Genomic DNA, 27637 nt, shown 5'->3' with positions numbered 1-27637 from the left:
GGCTTGTTGAGAGCACCAAACGGTTCAATCCAGTCCCACCCCCAAACGCTGCTTTGCTTCCCTAGGACCTCACTCAAGCCCTGGAGCGCAAGATCTCATCAATTCTCCCAGTGATCCTAGGAAGATGGGATCCTGGTTTTCCAGCTGAAGAAGTTGAGCACAGAGAGGGTAGGTAACCTTCTCAAGATCGCACAGACACAGAAAGCCAGAAGGCCCGAAGCCAAGCCCAAGGTCTGCACTTTCACAAAAATAAAACAAACTGAAGGAAAAGCTTCAGGGAGAAAGAACTTGTTCACAGCTTGTGGTGGAAAAGGCCCTCAGAGGTAGGGGACAGGTATGAACTTGGTGTTTGCAGGAAAGGCACCCACTCAGAGGCAGGGTGGTTCACACAGCTTCAGCCCCACAAAATCCTTACTCTCAGCCCAGCTCAAATGACAGAGCCCAAGGCCTTTGAGACTCTCAGTCAGTGAAGCAGGCTAATAAGTCTCATTTTTCTTCAGTGTACAAAACAAATGAAAACAAAAACTGCTGTTTACAACTGCCTAAAATGATTTCCTGACCCACTAGGACAAGCCACTGGCCTCTGTGCCGCCCCAAAGGTGGAGAATTTGGCCTCTCAGGGACAAAGCTGAGCTACAGGGGTAGGGGGTGGGAGGGTAGACAGCGGGTGGGCACTGGTTGCTCCAAGTTAGAGAGGGAGGCAGATTGCATTTTCTCAAAATGGTCAGAGCGATGTTTCTGATTCTATGTGTCTTCCGGAATTGCCTATGCCCATCAAGACACTCCACAGCTATACTCCTGCTTGAACCTGGGCAGGACACATGGCTGAAGGTGTGCTCTGTGATTTCCCAAGCTGAGTCCCCTGGTAGATTTAGCTGTCCCTCAGAAAGCTCCCCTGGAACCCAGCTTCCCTGTGTGAGGCAGCCCAGGCCATTCAAGAGGCTACTCATGTGTGTCCTTTGAGACCCCCCCATCCCCCACCCCTTTGGGGTGGTATGTGGAGCCAAGATGACCTGTCCGCATCCAGTCCTGGCAGAGTTGCAGATTCATGAGCAAAATAGATATTGTCACTGCATTAAGCCACTACATGTTGGGAGTAACTTATTATGCAGCCACAGTAACTACAACAGTAGTTATTGTTTAATAATTGTCCTTGTTGAGAGATGAATAAATGTATACAGAGGATATCTTGTCAAAGGGGTCCCAGGAGCCAGTGTTTATTTATTTTTAACTTTTCATTAAGACCATTTTCAAACCAAAATAGAGAGAATAAGACAATTAACCTGCATGTACCCATCACCCTATTCAGTGATTCCCATGATGGCTAATTTCGTTTTTCTACTCTTGGTCGCCTCCACATGACATCACTTCATAGGTAAATGTTTCACTATTTATCTCTAAGAGAGTCTAGTCTTCTTAAGCACTCTGTTATCCTAACATACTGGTCTCTGCTGAGCTGGTCCAGTGGCCCGAGGCATTCTACCTGGGGCAGTTGACCTGGACAACCAAGTAAGTGGGTGTTAGGAAGAGCCAAATATTAAACAACGTGGTCAGTGGTTTGTGGGTACTAATATTTGCTCTGGATTTTTTAGGAAACTCATGCCATTTATCTGGGTTTCTGAGCTGCACAGCTTGATGCCGAATAAAAGTATCTTAAGCCATGGATGTGAAGAAAAGACTCTTTTCTGAAAAAGAGTCCTCAAATCCAATAGGAAAAGCACAGGTCACTGTGTACCTTGCTGGGAGCACAGGGCTGCCTGAACTATCCATCTCTGCCATCCGTGCTGATGGACCAAGCGACTCTATTGGTTTGTGATGAATGAATACCCTGTCTGGTTACCCTGAGCTAACCCTCTGATTCTTGCCCTCTTTGCTGAAAGGAATTATTGTTAATGCATTTATTTAATTCAGGACTCCCAGCCAGACTTCTAAAGCAAAAGCCAATCAGCATGAGGCACCTAGCATTTTGGGTCTGCAAAGTAAGTGTTAAACAATAATAATTACTCTGCTGTGTTACTCAGCTGCATTGTCTTGCCTGGCAAACCGCCTCTGGGAGGCCCTGGCCCAGGCATAGTGACAGGACCAGACCTCACAAAGGCCCCAGGGCCTGCTATAAATAAAACTCGGGACTGTGCAAGCTGGGTCAATGCAGTCCCACTGTGCAGGCAGGGCTGGAGTGGGCAAACAGGAAGCCCCGCAGGCTCATCCTGTGGCTCTCAGATCCTGGCCACTGCGTGGGTGTCTGAGGTCTGAGCAAGCCCAGCTAATAAGGCTATTTTGCCTGGGAGGGACAGTCAGACTCAGGCCTTTGTCTTTCTTCATTGCACTCTGTTCTCGCCTTAGCTCTCCAGGGGAGAAGCTTCTAGAATCTTCTGCATCCCAAAACAGATGAGGAAAACATGACCTGATTCAAAACCACTAGTTAGGAAATGCTGAAGTTGAGTGAAAAGACCATAAGTGGCGTATAAAGATGGGCGCCTGCTTATGACAAACTGTCAGCTTTCCGAGTGACAGAGTGGTACACGTAGGTAATAGTGTGGTGGCAGGGATCGGAAATTTGCTTTGGAAATCGTGAACTGATGAGGAAAGGAACCTGATAACTCGATTTTTCTGCCCATCTGGAATCCTGTGGCAGAGGTTTCTGGCGTTTTCCTCCCGGGTGAGAACAGGGCCCACAGGGGACCTCTTCAGGCAGAGCAGTTTATTTTTATGAAGGGGACACCTGCTGATTTCAAAAGTTTACAGCTAGCTAGAACGTATTTTTCTTACTGTTACTTCTAAAGGTTTATGGAAACCTGGCTGTCTCCCATCCTCACCAGGCCAGCAGGGGAGGGATCTTCAAGATGGTCAATGGGGGGTGGGGATGGGGGGGGGGTCAGGCTCAGGGGCACCGTCCTAGCCCAAATTTGAATCTAATTGCCGTCCTCCCTCCTGCACTGAAGGCATCTTTACTGAGCGCCTGCTGTGTACTGTCTTGGGCACTGCAGGTAAGAAGGGGGCGAAACAGTTCTTCCTCCCTTCATGGAACTGAAGTTTATTGGGGGAGGCCGAGAGTGTACACGTACATCCCACAGGGAGACGCGTCTCGAGGCGTCGGAGAGGTCAAAAGTGGCTGATGCCCAGCTGCAAGCAAATCCTACCAGACTCGCGTAAGCCCTGGGTGGGCCCAGTGCTTGTTGCTAGGGACGCGCTCCCGCCGTTGCCAGGGCCTGCAGAGGAGGGCGGAGTCTCGCGATGATCTTCGCGATCTCGCGCGGGACCGCACAGCGGTTGCTGGGAGACGGCGCAGCTTCGGCGCGGCCGGCGCTCGGGTCTGCGGGTCGCGGCGTGGCCGGACGTCCGCAGCCATGGTGAGGAGGGGCGGGTCGCCGGCCCTGCGCGCCGAGCGACCCTGGACGCGGAGGCCTGGGTCCCTGGGTCCCTGGGACTGGGAGCTTGGTGCTCTCGTGGGACGGTCCCCTGGGAGAGCGGGTCCCGGATCCCGCCCGCGCTCGTACTGAGATCCGGGACGCCCGGGGGCCTGTGCTCACAGCGGCGGTCCTAGAGCCGCCCCGCGCTTCGCCCCAGACCCAGGGCCCGAGGTGCGAGCTGCCCAGAAAGGAGAAGCCGCGTCCGGCGACGCCCTTCCCGGAATGGAGGGCTCCGCCAGCCAGAGCCTTGGGGCCTAGGGCCTGACCTCACAGCGTCCCCGTGGAGGACAGTGGGACGCAGGGGCACCTTACCTCCTCTAGTCGCTGGGATGGAGGCTGGGGGCGTGCCAGAGTGGCTAGGGGTTCCTCTGCATCCAGAGGTCCTGGACAGAGGGTCCAGTGCCCATGGGGTGCCCAGGGCAACGCCCGGGGTACGGGAACTGCCGTTTCCTTGGAGAACCTCCGAGGAGTCAGGTCTGTGCTGAGGGCAGCAAGGTGGGAGCTCGTTGCCTCGCCAGCTCCCCACCCCCTCTCAGGTAGGAGGGCCCTTACCCCCCCTCCCGCCCCCCAATAAGGAGTTGTCGGGAACTGGGTTTCCAGGCTGCAGGGTGGGCGTCGCTAGTGAGTAGGACCCCTCCCATGGGGTGGGCTTGGAGTCAGGGTGAGCAAGGGGGCCGACGCGCATGCGCATTCGGGGCGAAGACTGCAGTGCGTGGTGCTTTGAAAATCAACTGGAAAAAGATCAGCAAACTGTTTCTACTGGTTATTAACTTATGGGGATATGCATGCTTTTCTTCTCCTTTTTCTTCTCTTTCTCCTCTTTTTCCTTTTTCTCCATGCTTGCTAAGATTTCCACGTAATTTTTTTTTGTGATCATAAAGATGTTACGGAGGCACGTAGGGGCACACACACAAGCGTGGGCCACAGGGAGTTGGTGGAAGTGAAGGCAGAAGCATGAGTTTTGGGAGTGCGACGTGGGGATGTGCGAGGGGGTGGAAGGTTCTTTTTCACCTTGCGAGTTGGTGACAGCCGGGGGACACGAGAGGTGCTGCGGAGGGGGCAGGGCGCCCACGGTGGGGGCGCCCTCTGGTCCAGGGGCTGGGGGCGGGTTCACACTCAGAGGGAAGGGAGCCTTCAGGCGGCTGAGGAGGCGCTTCTCCCGGCCCACTGAACAGTTGTGCAGGTTTCTCTGTGGTGGTCACCGAGCGCCATGGCCCACGTGGTGACACCGGACGCTGGCATTGGGGTTCTTCCTCTTGAGGCCAAATGAATTTTGCACCCACACCAAGGCGGTCTCTGCCCTGTGCCAAGGAGCGTGTTTGGGATGAAGCCCCTCCCTTCCTTTCTGGGGAGCAGACGCTCTCCTGAAAAGGGGAGGTAGCTCCTTCTCCAGAGAATATGAGTGCCTTTGGCGTGGGACCCTGTGAGGTGGAGTGGTGGGCTCTGAGGGGCTGTGTTCGACAGTGAGGGGTCGATGGTGTCCGGGCCAGACACGCTGCTCCCACGTGACCCCAGGTGGGAATCAGAGGCGGCCAGAAGGTGTGGGCACCACACAGAGCCTCCCTTCCTTACCCAGTCATCTCTTCTTTAACCGAAGGCGCCCAAAAAGAAAGGGAAGAAAGGGAAAGGCAAAGGCACCCCGATCGTTGACGGGCTCGCTCCGGAGGACATGAGCAAGGAGCAGGTGAGCGGGCAGCTGGGCGGGCGGGGCAGTCTGCGTCGTCTCTGGCCTTCTGTCTCCGTGAACCTCCTTCAGACGAGCAGCCCCTCGTCCTGCCCTGCCTCTTGGTCCATCTCCCTACAGCCGGGCTCCTGCGGCTCTGTCCAGGCCCGCCCGGCCTTCCCAGTCTCCGTGGCCCTCACTCTGTCCAGACCCGCCCGGCCTTCCCAGTCTCCGTGGCCCTCGCTCTGTCCAGACCCGCCCGGCCTTCCCGGCCCCATGGCCCTCGCCGGCACTCCTACATGCAGTGCATATATTTTTTTAACGCAGTGCAGCTGCATCGAATAACTTTTTACACAGTGCCAGGGATTTGGAAGGGAATGTTTTCCTGATACAAAAGCTATTTTTAGTTTTCTATGTGTCTTTTCAATCTTATCCTTTTATGCCCCTGACCTTCACAGGTATTATCATAGTACAGGCATCCATAGCATTCTTGTTTACCATTTTATTTACCATGGAACAGTAGGCATTATTTTAAGCTACTTGTCCATCTTGACGAAGTTAAGGGCTAGAGGACCTAATTCTATAATGACATTTTTAATTAAAAGACTCCTAAATCTGTAGCCTGTGGCAAACCACAAGAGCGAGTGTGGCGCCTCTTCTAGCCTGTGTTACTGGCGACTGCCTGTGAGCGGCCGGCGGGGGTTGAGAGCGGCCCGATTGTACAGCAGGCCCTCGAATGACGTCATATCGTAATGTGGATAAGATGCTGGGGAGCCCAGACTCTGGGTTATGGCATCAGCCCGTGGTGACACTGGTTTCCTTGTACGTCGTTTCTGTTAAAGTCACAGCCTATCGAAGATGTTAAGTGAGGACTTAACATGCAGGGGCGCCGCTGGCAGTTTAAGCGGAGGGTGGTGGGGCCCAGGTTGTGTTTTGCAGGGCCACCGCGGCTGGTCTGTGCAGAGCGGGTTGTGCATCGCGTTGCCTCAGCAGTTGGGGTGTCTCTTGTCTTCCCGTTTCCTTCCCGTCCGTGTGCAGACGGAACTGTGACGTGGCGGTGGTGGGTCCGCAGGGCCTCGCCCGTGCAGGTTCGCGGCACGGACACCTCGGAAGCGCCCAGTGCCAGGAGGAGCGAGGGGCTGGGCGCAGCTGCAGTCAGCTCACTGTTTTGTTACCTTGTGGGCATTGGGCTCCCATGCCGTCTGTTTCCTGATTTGTTAAGAGAAGCTAGCAACCTGGATATTTATAAGGAATCTAAATACTGAATGATGGCGAAATCTAACAATGTGAGCCAATCATAGTAGGGGACCCTGTTTCAGACTGTGTGAGTGACACTGCAGGTCCCTGACACGAAGATGGTGTCATCTGCTGAGGGCCTGCTCGGATGCTGGAGTACCGTGTCTCCCTCATGGGGAGTCACGCCCGACCTGGGGATCTTACCTCCTCGGCCCTCTTGAAGTGAGAAGTGTCTTCCCTGTGGGGAAGCGCCATCAGCGAGGAAAGCTGCAGTGGGGGGCCTGAGGTCGTGCTCAGATCACCGGGAGCCTGCCCAATTTTTTTTTTAACCTATTTGCTGATTGACAGTTCTCTGGACCAAAGTTTGTCAGAGGTCTACTGGTTTTGTTCCGTTTTTGCTTACCATATATCTTTAAAGGTAAACTTTTTTTCATTCTGCATTATTTTGCGAAAGTGTTTGCATCCTGCTGTATGATTTTCATGTCTGTATATCTTTGGGCCATATAATCTTGTAGTTGATATACCTTAATTTCTCAGCCATTTTTGTATTTAAAATCATCTTAGATCATTTCCTTTTTTTTTTTTTTTTTTTTTGCTGTTTTAATTACAGTGTGGCTAATATCTTTGAGCAGAAAGCTCTTGTGTTCTTTTGAGAAATTTAGTATAAATTCCCAGGAGTGTATGAAAGAATATGATTGTGTTTTGATTATTGGCCAAATTCAAGAGATTTTTGCTGTTTACTGAATGTGTCCTGTCCCCAGAGCCTTCCTAACTTTATATAGCTCTCATGTTTTTAGATGAGTGGCCTTCGTGCTCCCAAGGCCCCTCCCATCCTCTGCCCTGCCCCACCAGGTGGAGGAGCACATCAGCCGTATCCGGGAGGAGCTGGACCGTGAGCGCGAGGAGCGGAATTACTTCCAGCTGGAGCGGGACAAGATCCACACGTTCTGGGAGATCACCCGGAGGCAGCTGGAGGAGAAGAAGGCCGAGCTGCGGAACAAAGACCGGGAGATGGAGGAGGCCGAGGAGAGGCACCAGGTGGAGATCAAGGTGAGTGGGGCCACTGCAGAGATGCTGGGGTGGGCGGGGGCACTTCCTCTCCTTGCTTGAGGGACCTTTGTTTGTGTCCTTTACACTGGAACCTGGAGATATTTTTTTATAAAAGTGCATGCATGTGCAGGTGTGTGTGCAGGTGTCTATGCGTGCAGTGAGCGTGTGTGCAGTGAGTGTGTGTGCAGGTATGTGCTGTGCAGTGAGTGTGTGTGTGCAGGTATGTGTTGTATGTGCATGTGTGCAGGTATGCCTGTGCAGCTGAGCGTGTGCGTGCAGGTGAGTAGGTGGTACTCCTCCTGCCCGTAGGTCTACAAGCAGAAGGTGAAGCACCTGCTGTACGAGCATCAGAACAGCCTGACGGAGATGAAGGCTGAGGGCACCGTGGTCATGAAGCTGGCCCAGAAGGAGCACCGCAGCCAGGAGGGCGCGCTGCGCAAGGACATGCGGGCGCTGAAGGCGGAGCTCAAGGAGCAGGAGCTGGCCGGCGAGGTGGTGGTGAAGAACCTGCGGCTGGTAGGTGCGCGAGCCGGCTGCCGGGGACGGCGCGCTCCGGAAGGCGTGCGTCCAGGCAGGCCCGCTTTGGCGGCCAAGCCCAGAATCCTGTCTCAGACCCGAGCCGCAGAATGACATGAGGAAAACCCAGCCCAGGGTCGCTTTCCGTATGTGTCAGGTGTGTTCGGAAACACAACCGTTAGTGTGTCCTGCGCGCCGTCCCCTAGGCGGCCACGCAGTTTGTCTTGCGAGGTGGGCTCATGAGTCCTTGGCTGGGAGGATGGGGGGTGGTTCCTGGTGGAGGCTGACACTCGTTTGCTGAGCGCCCATAAGATCCCAGGCCCTGTTCTGACCTCTGGGGTCTCCGAAGAGTGGGACTGACACAGGTGGTGGAGGGTCTGGAGAGCAGAGTCTGCACCAGCAGAGCAGGCGAGGTGAGGTGTCAGGTGCGCACAGCACACCCCAGGGCGTGAGTGCTGCAGGGGGACATGGCGGGCCGGGGGGCTGCCAGGGTGAGGGGCGCTCCCTTTCTCTGTAGGGAGTTCTGGGAACGCCACACTGAGAAGCTGACATTCGGGCAAAGGCACTAGGGACTGAGCCAGGCTGGGGGACCAGGCCAGGAGAAGGGACAGGCGGTGGGCCACGCAAAGGCCTAGCGGAGCGAGGAGGCCCGGAGGACGGGGGCTTTGACCTCGGCTGAGCCGGGGGCCTGTGGAGGGTTTGGGCAGAGTGAGGATGTGTCCGACTTCGGGTTTCAAAGGCCTTTCCTGGCTGCAGGCCGAGACTGTGTGCAGGCAGCTGAGCCTCACGGGGATCTGGGAAAGCTCAATACTGTCACAGACTTCGCACCGGAGCCAGAGGGAGCGCGAGTCTCGGACCTTCAAGCATCGCGCGGTCCTGCCTGGCAGAAGCACACGAAGGGCTGGTTCCCAGTGACCCCAGAGGTGTGAGGCTGTCCGCTCACCTGAGGCCATGCAGCAGCACGTGGCCAGAGTGCCCTTTCGTGTAGAAGTGTCACTCTGAAAAACAATTAGGGCCTTTTGAGCCACGCTTCTCGTGCTCAGGCCTGCATCCGCTTCTGGAAGTGGACTTTCCCTGCTAATAAAACTTTTCTACTGTAAAAAAATTACTCAGAATTTTTATGTAGTCACTGTCTATTGAAATAATTTTTAATGTTGCTCTGAGCCCCAGCTAAGGTAGGTCAGCAGGCACCTGGAGAGGGCCGGCAGGTCTGTGCAGACGGCACCCTCCGCCCTGCGGGGGGCCAGGCGGGGGCCCAGTGTGGTCAGTGCCTGGAGAGTCCGTTAACATTCTCGGAACCTCAGAGGCGACTTTAGCCAAGGGACGTGAGTCATGAAATGCGGAGGCTTCTTAGCTGTGTTGTTCTGGGCACGGCCCAGAGCTGGGAGAGGAGGGGACGGCGCCCACCGGAAGCCGCACGGGGGCACTGAGCCTGACTGCACCGCGAGGCCCCTCTCTGTCCCCTGGTCCCATCCTGCTCCTGCCTTTGCAGAAACACACTGAGGAGGTCACCAGGATGCGGAACGACTTCGAGAGGCAAGTGCGAGGTCAGTGTCTCGCGCGCACGTTGCGGGCGGTGGCGCGGAGCCGGCGGGAGGCAGGGCGCCGCGGGGCCTGTGAGCGCGGGGCTCCCCCGGGTGCGCAGAGGGGGGAGGGCACCTCCTGAGGTGACGGGCCGTCAGAGCCCCGGCGCGGCCCCCTTCCGTGGGAGCTGGGGGCCGTGGCCACCGCCCAGGCCCCACTCCCGGCACGGGCCGGTGGCCCGGAGCGTGTGCTGGTCACTCGGTCTCGTGGGCAGTGTTCTTAGGGTGGTCTTTTCCAGGGGTCCTGGCCTGAGGAGGCCCCATCTCGGAAGTCTGTCTGGTTAATAATTGAGCCCCATCTGTGGCTGGTGGCCACCTGGGCCGCGGCGAGTGCCACTAGGGTCAGTGGATGCTCAGCTGTTGAGAAGCCCCGTGCAGGGCTTGGTCAGCAGTGCCAGCCCCTGGCAGAGGACAGCGGACGGTGGTGAGGGCTGGACGTGTCCTCTGTGGGCGTCGCAGGAAGAGTCTCTGCCTCCGCCCACCTGCTCCGTGGCGTGCCTTGCCCCGTAGCCTCTGCCCGGCTGCAGCGCGTCTGGGGGCACAGGCCGCCTGTGCTCCACCTGCTGAGCTGCACTGTTTGCTGCCGCCTCGCAGAAATCGAGGCCAAGTACAATAAGAAGATGAAGATGCTTCGGGATGAGCTTGACCTGCGGAGAAAGACCGAGATCCACGAGGTGGAGGAGAGGAAGAACGGCCAGATCAACATGCTCATGCAGCGGCACGAGGAGGCATTCACCGACATCAAGAACTACTACAATGACATCACGCTCAACAACCTGGCCCTCATCAACTCCCTGAAGGTATCGCGCAGGCTGGGCCGGTGTGCCGACAGCTCCCGACCCATCAGACCCAGCACCCTGCCTGTGAGAATACTGATAATGCCCCTCAGTGCCCTTGACTGAAGCTCACGGCTGAGGCAGCGTCTCTGTGCCCGCAGCTGGGAGCTGTCAGGACTCTGCCCCGCCGTAGCTGATGGGTACGGGCTTGGGCGGACCGCAGTGGGGCTGCAGCACGCGGCACAGGCAGGCGCCTTGGTCACCCAAGTACCGGCAGTGATAGAGTTCCCACAATACCCCTTGGGGCATCGTGAATACATCTCATGGAACTGCATTTTGGGAAATTCAGAATAAGTTAAAATTGTGCAGAACACTCTGTTTGCACATGAGTCAGGTCTAGGGGGTTCGCGTGTGAGCCGCCGGCAGGCACGGTCTCGGGGCAGGCGAGGCCACAGTGCTGCCTGCTGAGCCCCCCGCACCCGCCCTGTGCTGACAGGAGCAGATGGAGGACATGCGGAAGAAGGAGGACCACCTGGAGAAGGAGATGATGGAGGTGTCCATGCAGAACCGGCGCCTGTCAGACCCTCTGCAGAAGGCTCGGGAGGAGATGAACGAGATGCAGAAGAAGCTCGGGAACCACGAGAGGGACAAGCAGATCCTGGTGGTGAGTGTCTGCCGAGCTCACCCTGGCTCCGGAGAGAAGGGCCGTCAGCCCACCCGCTCCTCAGGCCCGGGGCCCGGCGGGAGGGGCCCGACTCCGTCCTGGGGCCGCAGCCCGTGTGCTGTGAGAGGCGTCCCCGCTACCTGCCCCGTGGGGCTGGGCTGCTTGTGCCTTTGAGCCTGTTCTTTCTGGTGGTTATTTTTGGCCTTGCCCCCCCTTGGGGGCCTGCACGACGATCACGTGGCCACCCACATGCTGAGTGCTTTCTGCCTGCACCCTCTTTTCTCTCCAGTGCACAAAAGCACGTTTAAAAGTCACGGAGAAGGAGCTCAAGGACCTGCAGTGGGAGCACGAGGTGCTGGAGCAGCGGTTCGTCCAGGTGAGTGGCCAGCAGGCCGGCTCCAGCCGCAGAGGGCCCTCCCCCGTGCCTGCCTGTCTGCTCCTCGAAGGCCTGCATGCCGGGCCGGGCCTCTGGGTTTGGAGGTGGGAGGCCCCACCGCCCGCCCCTCTGCCCTCAAGAGGCAGAGGCCTGTGGCACGTCCTGTAGGCGGCCTGGGGTCTCAGGCGGGCTCCCTGGTGGGGGGCAGGTGCGTACACGTGTCTAAGTCCCATCACGCACACACCGTGGGCTCACGGACCCCCGGGTCCGTGAGGAAGTGGGAGGGTGCTCCTGCTGCTCCTGCTGCTCCTGCGGCTCCTGCGGCTCCTGCGGCTCCTGCTGCTCCTGCTGCTCCTGCGGCTCCTGCGGCTCCTGCTGCTCCTGCTGCTCCTGCGGCTCCTGCTGGTCCTCGGGGGGTAGTGGCTTCCGGCGTCCTCCAGGCCCTCATGTGGCTGTGACTCCGTGCGCCATGGAGGGTGGGGTCGCCCCGGGAACGCCCCCAGTGGCACCTGCACTGTGGCCTCGTGCTCACGTCCACCTCTCGCTCCCGGCGAGTGTGCAGGTCGCTGAGCCGGGGCCCGTGAGGGACAGCCGCTCCGCCCCGCGCCGTTCCCGGCATCACTGCTGCGGCTTGTGCCGCTGCGCGACCGTCTCAGGGAGGCCCCCTCCTAGCGGTGGGGTCACTGGGCCAGGAGGTTTGCATTCGGGTTTCCAGTAGAGTCAGCGCAGAGGGCTCTTCCGAGCCCGTCGCGCACAGGGCCCGAGGGGCCGCCTCCCACCCGCACACACGCAGAGCCTCGCCAGGGTGGGGGGGGGACGCGTCTCCCCGGACGTGCGGTTCCGAGGTTCCCGGTGCGGCAAGGACGCCCTCCTCCGTCCCGGGGTCCGCCGTCTCCGTGAGCTGTGGCACGTGCAGCATGCCTCTCACTCACCTACTGAGATTCACAGCCGCAGACGGCGTTGATGGGACGGGCCCGGTTCCGTCCCGTACACGCAGGGACATCCATCGTGTCAGACCTGGATTCAGCTCCTTCAGAGATGCCTGTGAGGGGCCTGCAGGCTGGGGCCGAGCAAAGGAGTCACAGCAGATGGTCGCCTGGTGGCCTCTGGGAGGAGAGGGTCAAAGGGTGTTCCCTTTTCACATTTCTACAGAGCCCTGGTTTTCTCACAGGTAACAGTAATAGGAGATGAAAGATACAGTTGATGGACAGGCAGGTGGCTCCCGGGCTGTGCTCTAGATCTGTTTGTGGGGCACGTCGACCTGGGGTTCTAGGACCAGGGGCAGAGGAGGTCGGTCCCCAAGAGGCCCCCTGCACACCACCTGCTAGAGTCTGTTGCCCGTGTCCGTCTGGAGCCCACTGCTGTAACTCAGGGGCAGCCTGGCCTGACCCCCTGGGACCTCTCCAGGCCTTGCCAGTGCGCCCTGCCGCTTCCTGAGACAGCGTCCCAGGGAGGGTCCAGCCGGTGTTTCCTCCTCTCCCCGAAGTGTGGACAGCTGCGCTGTCGCAGGGAGTGAGGGTGTGGGCACCGGTGTAGACGCAGACCCGCGGTGGCCGACGCTGAGGAGGCGGTGGCTCTGCTGCAGTGCGCCCTGGCACGGGGCAGAGGCCCCAGGAGCGCGTGTGACCCGCCGCCCGTCTGCAGGTGCAGCAGGAGCGGGACGAGCTGTACCGCAGGTTCACCGCGGCCGTCCTGGAGGTGCAGCAGAAGGCTGGCTTCCGGAACCTGGTCCTGGAGCGCAAGCTGCAGGCGCTGAGCACCGCCGTGGAGAAGAAGGAGGTGCAGTTCAGCGAGGTGCTGGCGGCCTCCAACCTGGACCCCACGGCCCTGACGCTCGTGTCCCGCAAGCTGGAGGTAGGCTGCTCACGGCTCCCGACGCGCCCCATGCGGCTGCCCCCAGCACGTGGTCTGGGCTCTGGTTGGGGGCCCCTCGTCTCCCTTCTGTGATCGCTGTGCAGATCCTCAGCTGCGGGGAGCATGTCCCAGGCCTGTGGCACCTGGCCTCCACCCTCTCACTGGCTTTGCTCTTGTCTGAGGCCCCCCTAGCCCCTTCTTCACCTATGAGTCAGCTCAGCAGTCAGACTCTGCATCTCAAGCCATTCTCAAACCTCTGGGCCCAATCTTGGGCTTCTGGAGGCCGACAGACCTAGACCTGGGGTCGGCTGAGTCATCTGCACTCAGCGAGGCCGCTGCCGGCGTCCCCCTGGACACTATGATGGCCTGCTCTGCGTGGGCGGTCGGGGCAGGGAAGCCCAGGCCTTTGTGGTGGTGCCGGGGATGGCTGCCCAGAGCGGTCACATCTGGACAGGGGTTACAGCCTTCATTCACTCGAGTCAAGTTCTTTGGGGCACTCCTCGGTGCTGGGACTGTCCTGGGCACAGGGGACAGCAGTAATAGGACAGATGAGGCCTCAGCGCCCATGGGTGGCTGGGTCAGCTGATGCGCCAGCACCGTGGCCACTGCTGGGCCTGCCGTCTCTGTGACCCGCCGTGAGCGCAGCACTGGCAGCCGGGGGACTCTCCCGCCTCTGATCCTGGGAAGGACAGCTGGTCCTGTGGCCGGACGAGGCCCTGCGCTGCCAGCGGGTGGCAGGGGGGATGGACAGCCCTGCCCTGGTCCCAGCACCGTGGGCCAGGGTGGCCGTGCTTCAGCTCTCGCCTGCCCTGGCCAGTTTCCCAGCTTCGTGGGCAGGATCCCTGTGCCGGGGCGACCTCCAGGCGGCAGGTCGGGGTGTGAGGGCCCCCCGGGCCGCAGTGGCGGTGGGGGTGGCTCCAGAACCAGCCAGGCCCGGCTCATCTCACCACCCAGACGGAGTTCTCGTGGAGAGCCGGGTCCTGTGTCCCCTCTCCCTGGAGACCTCCCCGCTGGCTTCTCGCATGTGGGTGTCTACCTCAGTGGGGCCAGGTCGTTCTTCCCTGCACATCTGGGGCACCTGCTGGAGCCCCAGACCCTGGGCCACCCTGTCTGCCTCCGCCCAAAGACGAGTCTCAAAATCACGTCTGCCTCTCTCCTCAGGACGTTTTGGAGTCAAAGAACAGCGCCATCAAGGACTTACAGTACGAGCTGGCCCGGGTCTGCAAGGTACGGGACCCCCGTGCCCAGGGCCGCGCCCGTCCTGGTGACCCTCACGGGGCCTGCCGGCGCGCGCCGGTCACAGGGCCGTCTGTCCCGTCCGGCAGCTCCGCCTCGCACCCTTACACCATAGCACTGACCTGGCCTCCTGCGCTCCCCCAGACTCAGGCCACTGTCCCCCAGCAAGGGACAGTCAGAGTCTAAGACTTTCCAACCCCTTCTTAAGTCTAACGAAAGCCGCACACCCTCCCCTTGCCCCCGCCGCACCCGGGCGTGGGCCCCTGCAGCTGGAGGGCGTGAATGCCCTGACCCGGTCCCTGCCCACCTGAGCCAGTGAGGGCTGGCCCTGCACCCAGTGTGCCCAGCTCCGTGGCAGAGCCACCGCTCGGGGCCTTGCCTGTGGGGTGCAGACAGCGCTGCCTGAGGACGCATTCACAGCGGCAGCCCCCCGAGTGACTTAGATGCGCCCACGGATCTGTGGGTGGACGTGACCTCTGGTCTGTCGCGCCTGATGAAGGCAGTGCCTGTTGCTGGTCTTGGGCCTTCTCTTGGCCCTCCCCGGCCTACCGCCCCATCTGGACGCTTCCTCAGATTCCCTGGCACCCCGATACTTATGTGCATAAGATTAGGGCCATCTCCTGGTCTGTGCAGCTCTTGGGGGATCTCTAGAGGTTGTATCTGATTGTCAGGAGGCCCGTACCCTAGTGAAGAGTGGAAGCCAGGTCCAGCCCCCAGTTCTCCCTGGAGCTCGGCCTCGGTTTGCCTTGTACCCCTCCACTGCAAGCTCCGGCACCCTTTTCTGGACGACGGTGAGGATAACGAGGCCCCTTGGGCTCTTGCTGCGAGTTAAGCCAGGCCACGCATTTCTCATGCGTCAGCTCTTCCGACCCTCAAAGCGTCCGATGAAATGAACTGCGTTGAAAACACCCACGTCCCAGAGGAGGGAGCAGAAGCCCCGTGGCCCGGCCCGAGCTGCTCTGGGATGGGCGGGGCCGCCCGCATGCTCCCCGGGGGCAGGAGATGGGCGCCTCTGGACAAGACGGGGAACGTGTACACATGGGGGGCCGAGCCGGGCGGCCGGGGACGGTGGAGCCAGGAGCAGGCCCAGACCATGGTGCTGCTCTGAGTCTGTCCTTCCCGCCTCGGTCTCCCTGGCTGTGGGGCAGGGGTGACGGCAGCGTCGGCCACCGTGGGTCACCTGCGCTCAGGATCAGGTCCGGCAGAGTGAGCAGCTGGCGAAGGTCGGCCGTGTGGTTCGCCGGCACCATCTCCTACCACGGAGCTGGGGGCCTGAGCAGGGGGCAGCCTCGCCGTTGCCCTCGCCCCCCGGGCAAGCCCGTGCTGTGGGCCCGGCCCCTCCCACACTGCTCTGTCCCCACAGGCCCACAACGACCTGCTGCGCACCTACGAGGCGAAGCTCCTGGCCTTCGGGGTTCCCCTGGACAACGTGGGCTTCAAGCCCCTGGAGACGGCTGTGATCGGCCAGACACTGGGTCAGGGCCCCGCAGGGCTCGTGGGCACCCCAACGTAGCCCCCGCCTGGGGCTTCTCCCTGGACGACACCCCCTTTATGCAGCAAGGACAGCAGGTGTGTGTTTTTGAGATTTGTCTGGTCAGCAAATGAAGGCTTTTCACGTTGGCCACGTGTCCTGTGCCATCAGAGACTTTATTGGTGCCCAAGTCACAGTCACCACAGGGAAATGGGAGGCAGAACCCCCGCAGGAGGGGGGCCTGAGGCTCCTCGAGGGGCGCGGAGCCCACCGTGCGGGTCGGGGGTGGCTCGGGGGCCACGGCGACGGGATGGGCGCCCACAGGCCCGCTGGTGTCAGCTCCCGCGGTACGTGGTGTAGGACCAGGGGCTCAGCAGCAGGGGGACGTGGAACTTTCGGGTCTCGTTGCTGATGGTGAAGACGACCTGGGAGAGCAGAGCAGGCTGCGGGCAGAGTGCGGGGCCGCACGCGGCCACCAGCAGCCCGGCCCCAGGGCTCCAGGACGTGAGCCAGAGCTGGAGCCCGGCACTGGGGCACTGGAGAGCTATGGCCAGGGCCGAATGCTCCCCAAAGAAGTGTTCAGCTTTAGGGACCCCTGGGCTTGCCGGGGCTGCCAAGGGGTCCACCCTGAACAGGGCCTGGTGAGGGGGAGGCTGTGAGGTCGGGCCCAGTGAGTGGGACGGGGCTTGGTGGCACCCTCAGCCGCCCCCACAGCCTGGCCCCAGCAGGGCAGGTCACCGTTCTTCTGGCGGCTGAGGGTGACTCACCTCCACGTACGGGTAGAAGCTCTCCTGCCCCCTTTGCTTCCAGTAGCCCTCGGTGTCGAAGGACAGCTTGTAGGTGCCCACCTTCATCTGGCCTGCCGGCAGGAGCCCAGGGCAGCGGCCGTCGTGGTCAGTGTAGCTGGGGGGTGGGAGAGGGGATGGGGGTCCCCAGCCTCAGAAACCCTGTCTCAGGGCCTGTGGCTGTGGAGTGGTCCAGGGACACGTTGAACAACCCAGAAGCAGAGGGGGAAACCTCCCACAATCTACCCCAGGAGCAAAACTCACTTTACACCCGGCCTACATTTTCCCAGATTTTCTCTATGCATCAGTATTCTTATTTGCAAACTTGCAGTGCATGATGCCATTCGCATTGTTTTATAGCCGGGAGTTTTCATTGGCTGCATTGTGCATGGCTTTCTGGGTCGGTCACTGTCCAGACCCCCATCTGCACGAGCCCGGTTCCCAGCTGCACTGAGCACCCGAGGGACCTGAGGCCTGTGGCTTTGCTCCCGCCAGCTGTGCTTTCAAGCGTCTGTTATGCCAGGATGAGAAAGAGCATCACATCCCAGCGGCCCCTGGGGCGTGGGAGTGGGTCCATACGACCCCCGCCCAGGGACTCAACGTGCTCTTCCAAGACCGCAGCCGACCCTCACAGGGGGCCTGGACCCCCAGCTTTCGTGAGGGGCTGAATGCAGAGGGGGTACACTCCACACTCTCAGGCCCTGAACCTTTGGGGCCCGGCCCCCCTCTTCCACCACCAGAGGAGCCTGCCTCCTTCAGGCCGAGGGCCTGGGGGACCTACTCACAGGGCCGGCCATGGCGCCAGCCTGGGCGGGGCCTCCCCTAGCAGAGCCCGAGCGAGGGGCACAGGCCCAGCGTGGGCGGAATCCAGAATCCCGGAATCCCCAGAATCCAGCGTTTCCCCTCGCCTCCTGCGGCCTCAGTGTCCCGGCCCATAAAGGGGGTGATCATGGAGCCGGCCCGCAGGGCGTGGTGAGGAAAAAAAGAACAGAAATACCACGCTGCCTCGCACAAGGTTACCTGTTAAACGTGGTGACGATGAGGCCTTTCAGAAGCCAGCTCAGGCCTTACCCAAGCCAGGCCTCAGGGGTGTGAGGCTGCCCCAGAAGGGAGGGCACTGGCTGGCGCACCTGGTGCAGCTGGTGCAGCTGGCTCCGGGAGTCAGCAGGGGGCTGTGGGGCAGCGGTCAGCGCTGCCGTCGGCCCTCAGCGCCCACACTGCTCGCTGGCTGGATCCTTGCTCTGGTCACAGGTCAGAGTGCAGGACCAGCCCTGTGCTCAGGTCCTGCCCCAGACCTCCCTCCTACCTCGTCCTCAGTTCGGTCCACTGCTGGCCGTGATCCTCGAGCCTGGACAGACGGAGGCCGAGGCCCTGGGCGGGGAGCCCCGAGGCCGTGTCCAGCACATGTGTGGTCAGTGGGCTGCTGACTGGCCCCATGCCTCTGTCCTGGGCCATGAGAGGGGCAGGGATGACTGTGTGAGGCTCAGCCTTGTGTCCACAGCAACTGCAATGAGGCAACAGCTTTAGAGTAAACAGCCCCAGGGGGCAGCGTCCCAAACTGCGCCTTGGCTGGAATTTCTCATCAGCCGTCCAAGGCTGCAGTGTCCGTAAACCACACGGCCCGTCCCCCATCGCCCCCACCGGGGCTCCCTCCCCTCCACCCAGCCACTGAAAGGCACCTCTGACAGGCAGGCCGCCCCTCCGGCCCCTTTCCAGCTGGCCAGCATTGGCCAGGATGGCCAGCTGGGTCTCCTTGTTCTCCCAGAATCCACCTCTTTGTGCCCTGGCTCATGAGTCACCCCGGACCTTAGTCTCAGGCAAACTGGGGGACAGGAACCACGGTCCAGGTGTCGCCGGAGCGTGCACAGCCTCACGGCCGCCCCCGAGTTCATTCCCGGTCGACCAGAACAGCTCCAGGTGGCCAGAGGCCACCCCACCCTGCAACCAGCCTCCAGCCTCGGGAAACAGGTAGCTTCCCATGTCACGGCCCAGGACTGGGGGCGGGGCAGACATGTTTCTGACCAAACGGGGAGGAGGGGGGGTCATTTTGGTGCCCGCTGGGAGGGCCCCAGGGGGATTTGCTCAGGATGGGGCAAACTGGGCGAACAGACCTGTGGGACCTCCTCCCGCCGGAAGTGGATGAGTCCAGGGGACCTGCGGGGCTGGGCGGGGCTGGGGGGTAGGGTGGTTCTCCCCAGAGCTGGGGTGGGCGGGGCTGGGGCGGGGCTGGGGGGATAGGGTGGTTCTCCGGGGAGCTGGGGTGGGCGGGGCTGGGCGGGGACGAGGGCTGGGGCAGGGTTGGGGGGGTCAAAGACGTGTTTACTAAGTTTCAAACCAGTTAACCCGGCGCCTGCTCGGCCCCCACTGCGGTTTGCCTGACTCCACCATGGAGGGCACGCTGCTCTTCTGGGTCCTTGGCTGATGGTGCTGCCCAGTGTTTCCCTACCTGTCCAGCTCTAGGTCCCCAGGCAAGCTGGCAGCATCCTCTCCTGGGCGGCGGACCAGCCCAGCCGAAGGCAGGAGGGGCTGCCCATAGCTGCGGTGGCCACTGTGATCACAATCCGGCGTGCGGTCGAGGCAGCTGGCCATGCCGCCCTGTTGCCTAGCTGCTGACGCCCTTTTTGTCCAAGGACTATCGACCTGTCCCATCCAGGACAATCGCAGTGTCAGGCGGAGGTGCCGGGAAACCAGCAGGTGCAGCTGGAGTGGCCCTGGGGGCCGCCAGGTGTCATGGGGATAGGACCGTCAGGAGACAGGAGACCCGGAGCCCAGGGGTCAGGCAGCACGCACTCCTCTGAGCCTCCTCTTAAAAAACGGGGCGTGGTTGCCAGCAGCTGCCCGCTGGGCTGGAGGGGCAGGTGACCGCCCGCTCCCTGCACGAGCCTGCGAGACAGTGAGAATGAAATGCTTCCTTATCGGTGAGCTCTGCGAGCTGCACACACCGTGTGCACATCTCAGGTCAGCCCTGTGCTTTGAAGGAGGAACTGCACAGGGCCATCTCGGAGGCTGGGGGCACGTTAGGAATGCGGTTTGTTGCCGAAGGGGAGGAGGAGGGAGCAGACCTCTCTACTCGTCTTGAATTGCTCAGCCTTCCAGGACAGGGCAGGGGTCAGCCCTGGTGGGAGGTGGAGGTGACCACCACCCGGCCTCTGTGGGCTCCCCTCCCACAGGACCGAAGGTCAGTCGCAGCGTCTCTGCCAGCATCACCCCGTAGCTCCGCCCCTCGCCCACAGCCCCTGCTGAAAGCCACCGAGTATTTGAAGGGTTGCGTCCCAGTGATGCGGGACAGGGCAGACTTCCTCGGGCTGGTGGGAGATGACGCCCCCCACCTAGAGAAGAGGGTTTGGTGGAGAGTGTAGAAATGATTCAACACACACGCCAAAGTTAGAGTCAAAAAGAAAGTGCATTAGAAAAGGGGTCACACTCCACGGGCAGCGTGGTCTCGGAGGCAGACAGCGGGAGGGGCAGCGAGAGGGGTGTGGAAAGGCGGAGGGAACCCTGAGTGTTCGGGGAACTCAGTTCATATCTCACTCTGTAGCTCCTGTGACTCAGCTTCCTTAACCCATTTCCTCTGGTCCGAGGGACGTGCGTGAGGAAGGGGAGAGTGTGCAACGGGAAAAGGTAAGACCACGTGGGGCGAAAGGCCAGCGGGCGGTTCCCAGCCTTTAATCCGCAGCTTCCCCGTGGTCTTAGCCACAGGGAGTGACTTCCGGGTCCCGTTTCCCCTCCGCAGCTGTGGGGACAGGCTTGTCAGCCGTCCCAGCAGGAACCTCCCTGTGTTCCGCAGGCGTCCTCCTGGCCGGGCCGCAGGGCCGATCAGCGCGTCGCAGCCTCTGCCTGTGGCTTGATGAACATGTTTCATTCTCTTGCCTCCTCCCTGCATCGCTAGGCGGGTAGACGGGGAAGGGAAACAAACTATAGATGCGTCTTCTCTTTAAAGATGCGTGGAGTCCGCGGCCTCGCCGCCCCGAACGTGCCCGGTCTCTCCTGATCGCGGAGGCTAAGCGGGGTCGGGCCTGCTTGGCACTTGGCTGGGAGACCACCTAGAAATACCAGGTGCTGTTGGTGTTAAAAAAAAATAATTCATGGGAAAAAGGCGAAGACAGAACGGATATTCATTACCGAAACCCACAGTTTGCGCAGAGACTCTTCATGAGCCCGGCTCAGGGAGAGGGACAGATGGGTCACTGTTCCAGGCTGTGGGATTCGGATGGCCGGGGTTACAGATCGGCCTTCGGAACCCGTCCGCGCAGGAGCAGGCCTGAGACGCGCTCTGGGCTCCCTCGGCAGCGGGCGGCGACTCATGCAGGAGAGGGCACGATGCGGCCCTCACGGCCCTGTGTGCTGCTCTGCGTACTCGAAGTCCTTCCCGGTTCTAAGAAAAACGTGGCCGCTCGGAGCTGTCGGCCCCTCACTCGCCCAGTGTAGCCGTTCACCCTGCTCTCCCCTCGGGTCCGCCTGGACTCTCACCCATCAGGCTCACGGGAGTCCTGAGATCCTGGGCCATCGTGGACTTTATCTGTGAGCGGGCGGCCAGGAATGACCAACTGCGTGCATGTCTGACTGCCAATAGCATGTCCGTTGCCTCTGTTTAACAAACATAAGTTTAAAGGTACAATAAGAATGTCAAGATGGAAATGGGTGAACCCCGGGGGTCCCAAGGTACAAAGGGAGGCCTTAGAGAAGCCGCTGTGTTGGGGGCTGGAGAACACCGCATGCAGGCGAGGTGCGCAGGGGCCCAGACCCACTTCCGGCTGTCCCCATAGCTGGTTCTCAGCAGGGGCGGGCGAGGTCACCCTCACGGTCATTCTCAGTACCCCTGAGTGGAAGGAGGCTCCGGGGGGGCCCAGGCTCAGTGCAGAGGGTGGCGGCCTGGAGGGAGGCGCACGGTGCACTCTGCCTCCCTGACCGTACACCTCCTCCTCGCAGAGAAAGCAGTGCCTCTGCGCAGGCTCTGAACGCGGAGGCTCCCAGGCCTCACCCTCCCTTCACGCCCCCGGGTCCAGCACTGAAGACAGAGTGTGTCCTCTGGTGCATGATGAGACTTGACTTTTCCCTGAAACGTTGCTCGCACTCCCTGCAAACAAAGGACTTCTCGGCTGACTGTGTGCTCTGGTGTCTGATGAGATGCGACCCATCATCAAAGCCGCGCCCACACTCTCCATACTTGACTCTTACAATCCTTGACACCCCTACTCCCGCAGATGATTTGCCTGTGTTCCCTGGATTCACTTTCTGGCTTGTGCTGGGCTCTGCCTCCATCATTCTCTCACACTCCCTAGGGCTCCCCATTTGTCCTTTGAGTGGTGTGGAAAAGGCCCTTGAAGGCCCTGGACCTTCAGCCTTGTCATTCCAGCTGCGGGGGTCAGCGTGCCGCTGCTGCTGCCGAGAGAGCCTCTGGGCGGGGCTCCTCGGATCCGAGGTGTTTCCTCACAGATGTTCCTGGGAGGCTCTGAGGGGGGCGACTGCGTCTCATGTGCTGGCCGAGGAGTTCCTGACTGGGGAAGGACAGAGAGCAGGAGGCGCACGGATGGATCTCTGGCTTTGGTTCTGCAGGAAGAGAGAATTTTGGTCAGGGCAGATGCCGACAAGGCTGCCTGGGCGTGTGCTCGTCTCCGGTGAGACCTGCCCGCTGGTGACTCCTGGAGTGTCGACCATGCAAGCTCTGTCTCCCGCGAAGCGTTCCTCTGCAGTCTATCTTTTCATTCCATTTTTACGCACTACATCACCTTCGGAAACCCGGAAAGCCCACTCGAGGGCCTTTTCTATGTTTGGCCCGGACTGCGGACTTTGAAGAAGCATCCGAGGCAGTTTTGCTCCTCGTGGAGATGGAGCTTCAGTACCTTTCCCCACACGCAAGTATCTTGTAAGTCATGTTAAAGAGAAAAACCACAGGCCCCCAAATGGGGCCACGCATGCTAATAGCCCTGAAACCGAACCTAGATTTTATAGCTCATTGAACTGTAGTTTCAGCTTATACTTCATTGATTATAGTTTCAGCCTCTCCTAGACAGTTAATCTCAATCAACCAACCAGTCTGGAATTTTCTGATCAATACAAGGAGGCAGTCTCCATCTGCCCCCATAGGAGGAAGAGGCAATCTGCATGATAAAAATTCTCCCCCGCCCAAAAACGATGGCGCGGCTCAGGAATAGTCCTTTCTTTTCCTGTGCCCCACCTTTCTTCCTGTAGCAATCTTGTACTCTGCGGAACCCCTCAGAGCCCTTGAAGTCGTAGGCGGACTGCTGCTGAGTCATGAGTAAATCCAAGCGGATCTTCACGTTCGCTCTGTTGAATTTGGTTTCTAAAGAGCCGGATCACGGTGACAGTGTCTGCGGCCATTTTATCCTACTGAGAGGTGAGAACACTCTGGATGACTTGGTGGAATTGTCCTTGGTGACGTCCGACGATGGGAAAAGGATCCGTTAAGTCAGGAGCCACTCATCCTGGAGACCCACAGCGTGGAAGGCAGACAGAATAGTGGTTAAAGGGAGCATGTGTGAGCAAACCCGAACCGAGCCTCCCATCCGAAAAGACACGTTTGACTGAGGACCCCTACGTGCCCGGATCTCCATCAGGAAGTGGGATTCAGATTGGACAAGACAGAGCAGTCCAGGTCCCACTGACTGAGAAAGGATTTCAATCTAAAATAGAGCCGGAGGATACAAAACGGAAAATCACACGCACGCCCTCAAAGGATGGAGCTGATGTGGGAGGCTGATTTCCCGTAAATGACGGATTTGCAAAAGACTGAGATTTCTCTTCCGACCAGTGAGCATCCACCGAGAAGCTCTCCCCACCCTCAAGCCAATGAGCTTCCTGCCTGGACTCCGGCTGGACCCCCCTCTTTGCAGTCCTTGCCCGTAAACTCGGCCTGCTCCAAACCCTCGACAGCCTCGCCTGTAGCATGTGTTTCATAATTGCCATTTTTCTGCGATCTCAAAGAAACTCCATTTCTGGTAACTTGAGCTTGCCTCAGTTTACCTCGTTATCTAGGCTGAGAGACTATAGGAGACTCACTCCCACTGCCCGGCCTAGGTCATGAATTGCTTCTTTCCCAGTGTTCCACCGATCCTAAAGTGAAACTATGTCCTTCCTCAAGCCTCACAGTAAGTCATACTTGATTTCTCATTCGATGTTAGCCCCGTTCAAATACAACAGGAAGTCGTGGTGCACAATACGTCCCGCAGCCCTGGTTCCCATCCACCTTCAGCCACTCTGCCGTCCTCCCTCACCTGGAGACGAAGCCATCTCCGAAGGCCTCCCCCACTGCAAGCCTGTTTTCCAAACATTCAAGGAGCACAATCTTAGGACAAAGAACATGCCACTCCAGCCGACAGTGGTACCATTGGTCCTCCTCACTCAGAAGAGTCCCCAGTGTCTTAGCCGGATCATGGGCGCTACATTCGAGGCTGCTAGACATCCCTCCAACCTCCGTCCTTACTCTCCACGCTGAGATGTGAGCGGTCCTCGGCCAGTCCTCAAAGAGCCCACCCCTTTCCCGCTCTGCCAGGACGCTGTGCCCACGGGTGTCTGTCAACGTTCTCCCCTGAGAGTGCCCTCCCTGAGCGTCTGCCCCGCAGCCTGCCCTCACACTGACCCCGGGTCACTGCTGATGTCACACCTGTGCGTGCACCTGTGCTTCCCTCCTTCACCCTGAGCTGCTCAAGAGTGACGACTCTGATCATCATGTTCGGTCTGCGTTCCCAGCTCCAGGTCCCCAGGTCCCTGTGCAGTCCAGAGCAGGAACTCACACGATGACTAACTGAAACAGTGAGTGAATGCATGTTAGCAGGCAAATTTCATTTAGAGATATGGAGTAAATTAAGAAGAAAGAGCAGACAAGGTCAGAAGAAACAACCTTGGTGACATTGTGGGTAAGTGCTTGAAAGCTTTTTTTTTTTTTTTTTTTTTGCTCCTAAGCCTTTTGGCACTACCTGCTGTTAATATATTTTGTGTAGGAAATATTTTTAAAAATCAGGACAAAAGTAAGAAATATAAAAATTGTTCCTGAAAGACAAAGGCATATGAAATGAATCCTTAATTTCTGGAGCATCTGATTTGAAATTTTACTGACTTAAGACCAGATTTTATTTACTCTAAGAGTTGGACCGTGAACATTTCCAAGGAGAATTCCCTCCTTCCTTTCCATTTTGAAGAAAAGTGGTGCCCACCTCTCCCTGCGGTGAGCTCTCTCTCCCACTTGCTGCCCAGCTTCCTGGCCGTACTCGTCCCCGTACCAGACCAGCAGTTCACAGCCCGGCCTGATGCCCTGGCAGGTCCGGTAGAAAATCTGTCTGCCATACTGAAAGGCCACCAGGTTCTGCTGTCCATCGTCGCGGGCACAGTTCACATACCCGGGTTGAGGCAGGTGGAAGGAAAGAAAACCACAGGTGCCAAGTTCCCCGCCTGTCAGATCCACGTCCAGCTCCTCACCTGATGCCTTCGGCTGTTGTGCTTTGCTCTGCTCTCCCCGCCGTGCTCCTGGGGAACCTTCTGTCCACACCTAAGCCTCTCTCACGTTGTCTTGTGGACGCCCATCTCCAAGTCCTGCTCACAGTGCTTGTACTGCCTAGAAAGCTTCCCCTTGCCCTGGGAGGTCTCTGTCTCAGCACAGTCACACTGGACAACAACAGTCCCGCACAGTCTCTAAGTCCTGATAAAAGAGAAGGGGCTGCATCACGAGGCAAAGAGGCCCACGACCACCCTGCAGGCTTCAGAACCCAGTTCTAGCTCGAATGAGGCCAGGGTGCTTTGCTGTCCTCACGGGTTAAAAGTTCCTTGTTTTAGGCTATCCTGGCCCTGTGCACTTCTCACAGAATAGGAAAATTATGGTTAAATATTTCTAAAGTCAATTGTTTCATGTTTGTCTGCAATAAATCCTCATAAGGATATGGGTTTTATGATCTGTTTCAGTAACAAATTCCATTGTCTAAACTGGAACATAGTGCTATATAAATGTTTGTTAGATGAAGTGTGAATCCAGGGTCCCTAGTGAATTGAGGGTCCTTGAGGGTTTTTTTTTCCAGTGCCCAAATTTCGGCTAGCATAAAGATTTATATTTTAAGGACATACTGTATTTTATCTCCTTTTTCCCCTAAATGTCTATTGACATGAAAGAGCACTGTGTGGGGAGAATGGGAACAGAGGACTGCAGGGGCTCGCTGAGGGAGGTGCGATGAGAAGGAAAGGGTGGGGGGCTTGTCGGAGAGGGGCGTCCTCTGGCGCTCAGACACCTACTGGCCTCACCTCATCCAGTTGGCCCGGGACTCATCCTTCCCATCGGCATACTCACAGCAGTTTCTCCCTTTGGTGATCTGAGGCTCAGGAAAAGAAGTTAAAGCCTCTATTGGTGGGGAGGTGACAGTCAGAAGAATTATTTACCTCTATGTCATCAGGCGCGTCGGGCTGCATGGATTCCACCGCCAGCTGTGCCCACGTGACATGCTGCTTGTTCATCATCTACACATCTGAGTCAGTTTGTCCGCTCAGAGCAGGAGCCCAGAGGCAGGAGCCGTTCCTATGTGCCTGTCCCACCGAGCTCCTACTCCCCTCTGATCTTTGAGCAGGAGCGCCGTGTCCACGCAGAGTCTACTCTATGCGCAGAGCCAACCACGTTATCCCCATCCAAGTCCCACCAGTGCAGAGGGGAAGTGGGAAGCCCAAGGACAGGGTCAGGGGTCGCTGCTTCTCACCAGCCAGGAGTACCCGCTGTTGGCTGCCTCTTCATCCTCTGTGATCTGGCCCTCATAGGGGCCAAAGAGCAGACCCAGTGGTAGATCGGATGCCTCATTCCAGACTCCAAGCCCAGCCTCAGGGATGCCCGATGGCCCGATTCTCAGGCCAGGGGGCAGAGTGAGGGCTGAGCGGTTGGGATGCCCGATGTCCACCTCACTTTCCTTTACAAACATGGGGGACCCCTGGGCAGCACAGCTGTCGATGAAGAAGTTCTGACACTTCTCGCAATCTAGAGGCGAGAGCAACAGGGATTAGGGAGAGTGTCATGCATGTCCCTTCACGTGAGAGCTTCAGACAGAGTCTGGGGACACACGTTACTGAGCCTCCGTCCTGTACCCCAGGTCATGGGAAGAAGGAAATGATTGGGGACCAAATGACTCGGACCAGGTGCGAGGCCACCCCGCACACCCGGGACGAGAAGCGGGACCGACCAGCCGCGTCAGAGGCCAAGACGCGCGTGGCGAGAGCCCTCTTGCTCGTGACAGGCCTCAGCAAACAGCCCCCCCCACACACACACCCCAGGGAGCCCGTGTGTCTTTCCATTCTGCAGCGGGACCCCCCGGAAGGACTCATAGAGCAATGGGACTCCCTGAGCCCCTGGCCTGTCCCAAGGCACGCGGCACGGGGTACTGGGCACGAACCTCCTCCCTGCCCGAGCTCAGCCCGGGCGCGACCACCCTCTGCTGTGGAAGCGGCCTCTCCAGGGCGGCCGCAGGGTCTCGTGGTCGCAGTCGGCGTCCCGCTCTGTGCGTCGCGGCGCTCGTCTGCGGGTGCCGCCCCGCTCTCTGCGCGGGCAGGCGCGGGCTCGCGCTCTCCTGCGCGCGGAGTCTCCTTCTCGTCTCTCCGTCCCTGTCCCTTTCCTCCTCACTGTCTCTCTGTGTCTGACCACAGCCAGCTCCCGCGGCCCTCCCCTTCCCGGCGACCCCGTCCGCGTCCCCTCCTTCGTGGCTCTCTCTGGGCCTCGCGCCCTGGCGACCTGTGTTCTCCCTTCTCCTTCCCTCCCGGTCACTCGCTCTGTCTCTGGGTTTCTCCGTCCCTCTGTCTGTCAGCTCTCCCTCTCTCTGTCTGTCTCTCGATGCAGAGAGTCAATGTGAAGGCCAGGGGCAGCGGACTGGGCGGGTCCCTGGTCCCCGCGGAGGGCGAGGGCCATGTCCATCTGAAGTGATGCCTCGGGGTGTGGGCGGGGGCTCCGTGCGTGTTCGGGCAGGTCGGGTATGGCTCATCGGGGAGGGAAGGTGTGCGTCTGGGTCAGGCCTGGAGCCCAGACTTAGCCAGGCCA

General features: G+C 59.3%; 3 protein-coding genes across 14 annotated transcripts; 1 reads left to right on the top strand and 2 right to left on the bottom strand.

Annotated features, from left to right (window-relative positions):
• Positions 1-74: 74 nt before the first annotated feature.
• On the top strand, positions 75-25692 carry GAS8 (growth arrest specific 8). Of its 11 annotated transcripts, none has more exons than XM_036231177.1 (13): positions 3275-3350; positions 5008-5094; positions 7162-7359; positions 7669-7875; positions 9368-9422; positions 10053-10258; positions 10731-10898; positions 11188-11274; positions 12919-13128; positions 14290-14355; positions 15728-15933; positions 18386-18588; positions 20159-25692. In XM_036231177.1, exons 1-11 carry the CDS (start codon positions 3348-3350, stop codon positions 15875-15877), a joined length of 1437 nt encoding a protein of 478 aa, XP_036087070.1. In that variant the 5' UTR covers positions 3275-3347; the 3' UTR covers positions 15878-15933; positions 18386-18588; positions 20159-25692. The 11 variants fall into 11 exon arrangements, with proteins under 11 accessions (XP_015984433.1, XP_036087070.1, XP_036087067.1 ...); XM_036231174.1 differs by having other exon boundaries at positions 16981-18588; XM_036231179.1 differs by having other exon boundaries at positions 15728-18588; positions 20159-20241; positions 21550-25690.
• On the bottom strand, positions 15993-18563 carry LOC107502104 (5-hydroxyisourate hydrolase). 2 transcript variants are annotated; one of them, XM_016128952.2, is made up of 4 exons: positions 18427-18563; positions 17927-18124; positions 16603-16738; positions 15993-16260 (listed from the first exon to the last, which is right to left on the bottom strand). In XM_016128952.2, the coding sequence occupies exons 1-4, from the start codon at positions 18510-18512 to the stop codon at positions 16171-16173; spliced, it is 510 nt and encodes a 169-aa protein (XP_015984438.1). In that variant the 5' UTR covers positions 18513-18563; the 3' UTR covers positions 15993-16170. The 2 variants fall into 2 exon arrangements, with proteins under 2 accessions (XP_015984438.1, XP_015984436.1); XM_016128950.2 differs by having other exon boundaries at positions 18300-18445.
• Positions 21999-26587, bottom strand: PRDM7 (PR/SET domain 7; the record flags this gene model as incomplete). The annotated part of the gene is given in 6 exon segments (XM_036232095.1): positions 21999-22170; positions 22824-22924; positions 23180-23264; positions 24824-24978; positions 25871-25937; positions 26316-26587. Coding segments are annotated over 6 exon segments (800 nt in total), but the record flags the coding sequence as incomplete, so codon positions are not given.
• Between the last annotated feature and the right edge of the window lie 1050 nt (positions 26588-27637).

The sequence above is a fragment of the Rousettus aegyptiacus genome, unplaced genomic scaffold (genome assembly GCF_014176215.1).
Source record: "Rousettus aegyptiacus isolate mRouAeg1 unplaced genomic scaffold, mRouAeg1.p scaffold_m13_p_14, whole genome shotgun sequence".
NCBI classification, from domain to species: domain Eukaryota; kingdom Metazoa; phylum Chordata; class Mammalia; order Chiroptera; family Pteropodidae; genus Rousettus; species Rousettus aegyptiacus.
Note: the sequence above shows the minus strand (reverse complement) of the source record. Positions and strands in the feature narration are given on the sequence as shown.

Bases quoted from the DNA above. Each gene is read 5' to 3' on its own strand.
- GAS8 (XM_036231178.1), top strand. The intron at 9,423-10,052 runs GTCAGTGTCTCG...GCCGCCTCGCAG, and splicing joins CTTCGAGAGGCAAGTGCGAG to AAATCGAGGCCAAGTACAAT. The intron at 11,275-12,918 runs GTGAGTGGCCAG...GCCCGTCTGCAG, and splicing joins TGGAGCAGCGGTTCGTCCAG to GTGCAGCAGGAGCGGGACGA.
- LOC107502104 (XM_016128950.2), bottom strand. From the start codon at position 18,412: ATGAGCCAGGGCACAAAGAGGTGGATTCTGGGAGAACAAGGAGACCCA. The intron at 16,739-17,926 runs GTAGGAGGGAGG...CCCACCCCCCAG, and splicing joins TGGACCGAACTGAGGACGAG to CTACACTGACCACGACGGCC. The intron at 16,261-16,602 runs GTGAGTCACCCT...CTGCTCTCCCAG, and splicing joins GCTTCTACCCGTACGTGGAG to GTCGTCTTCACCATCAGCAA.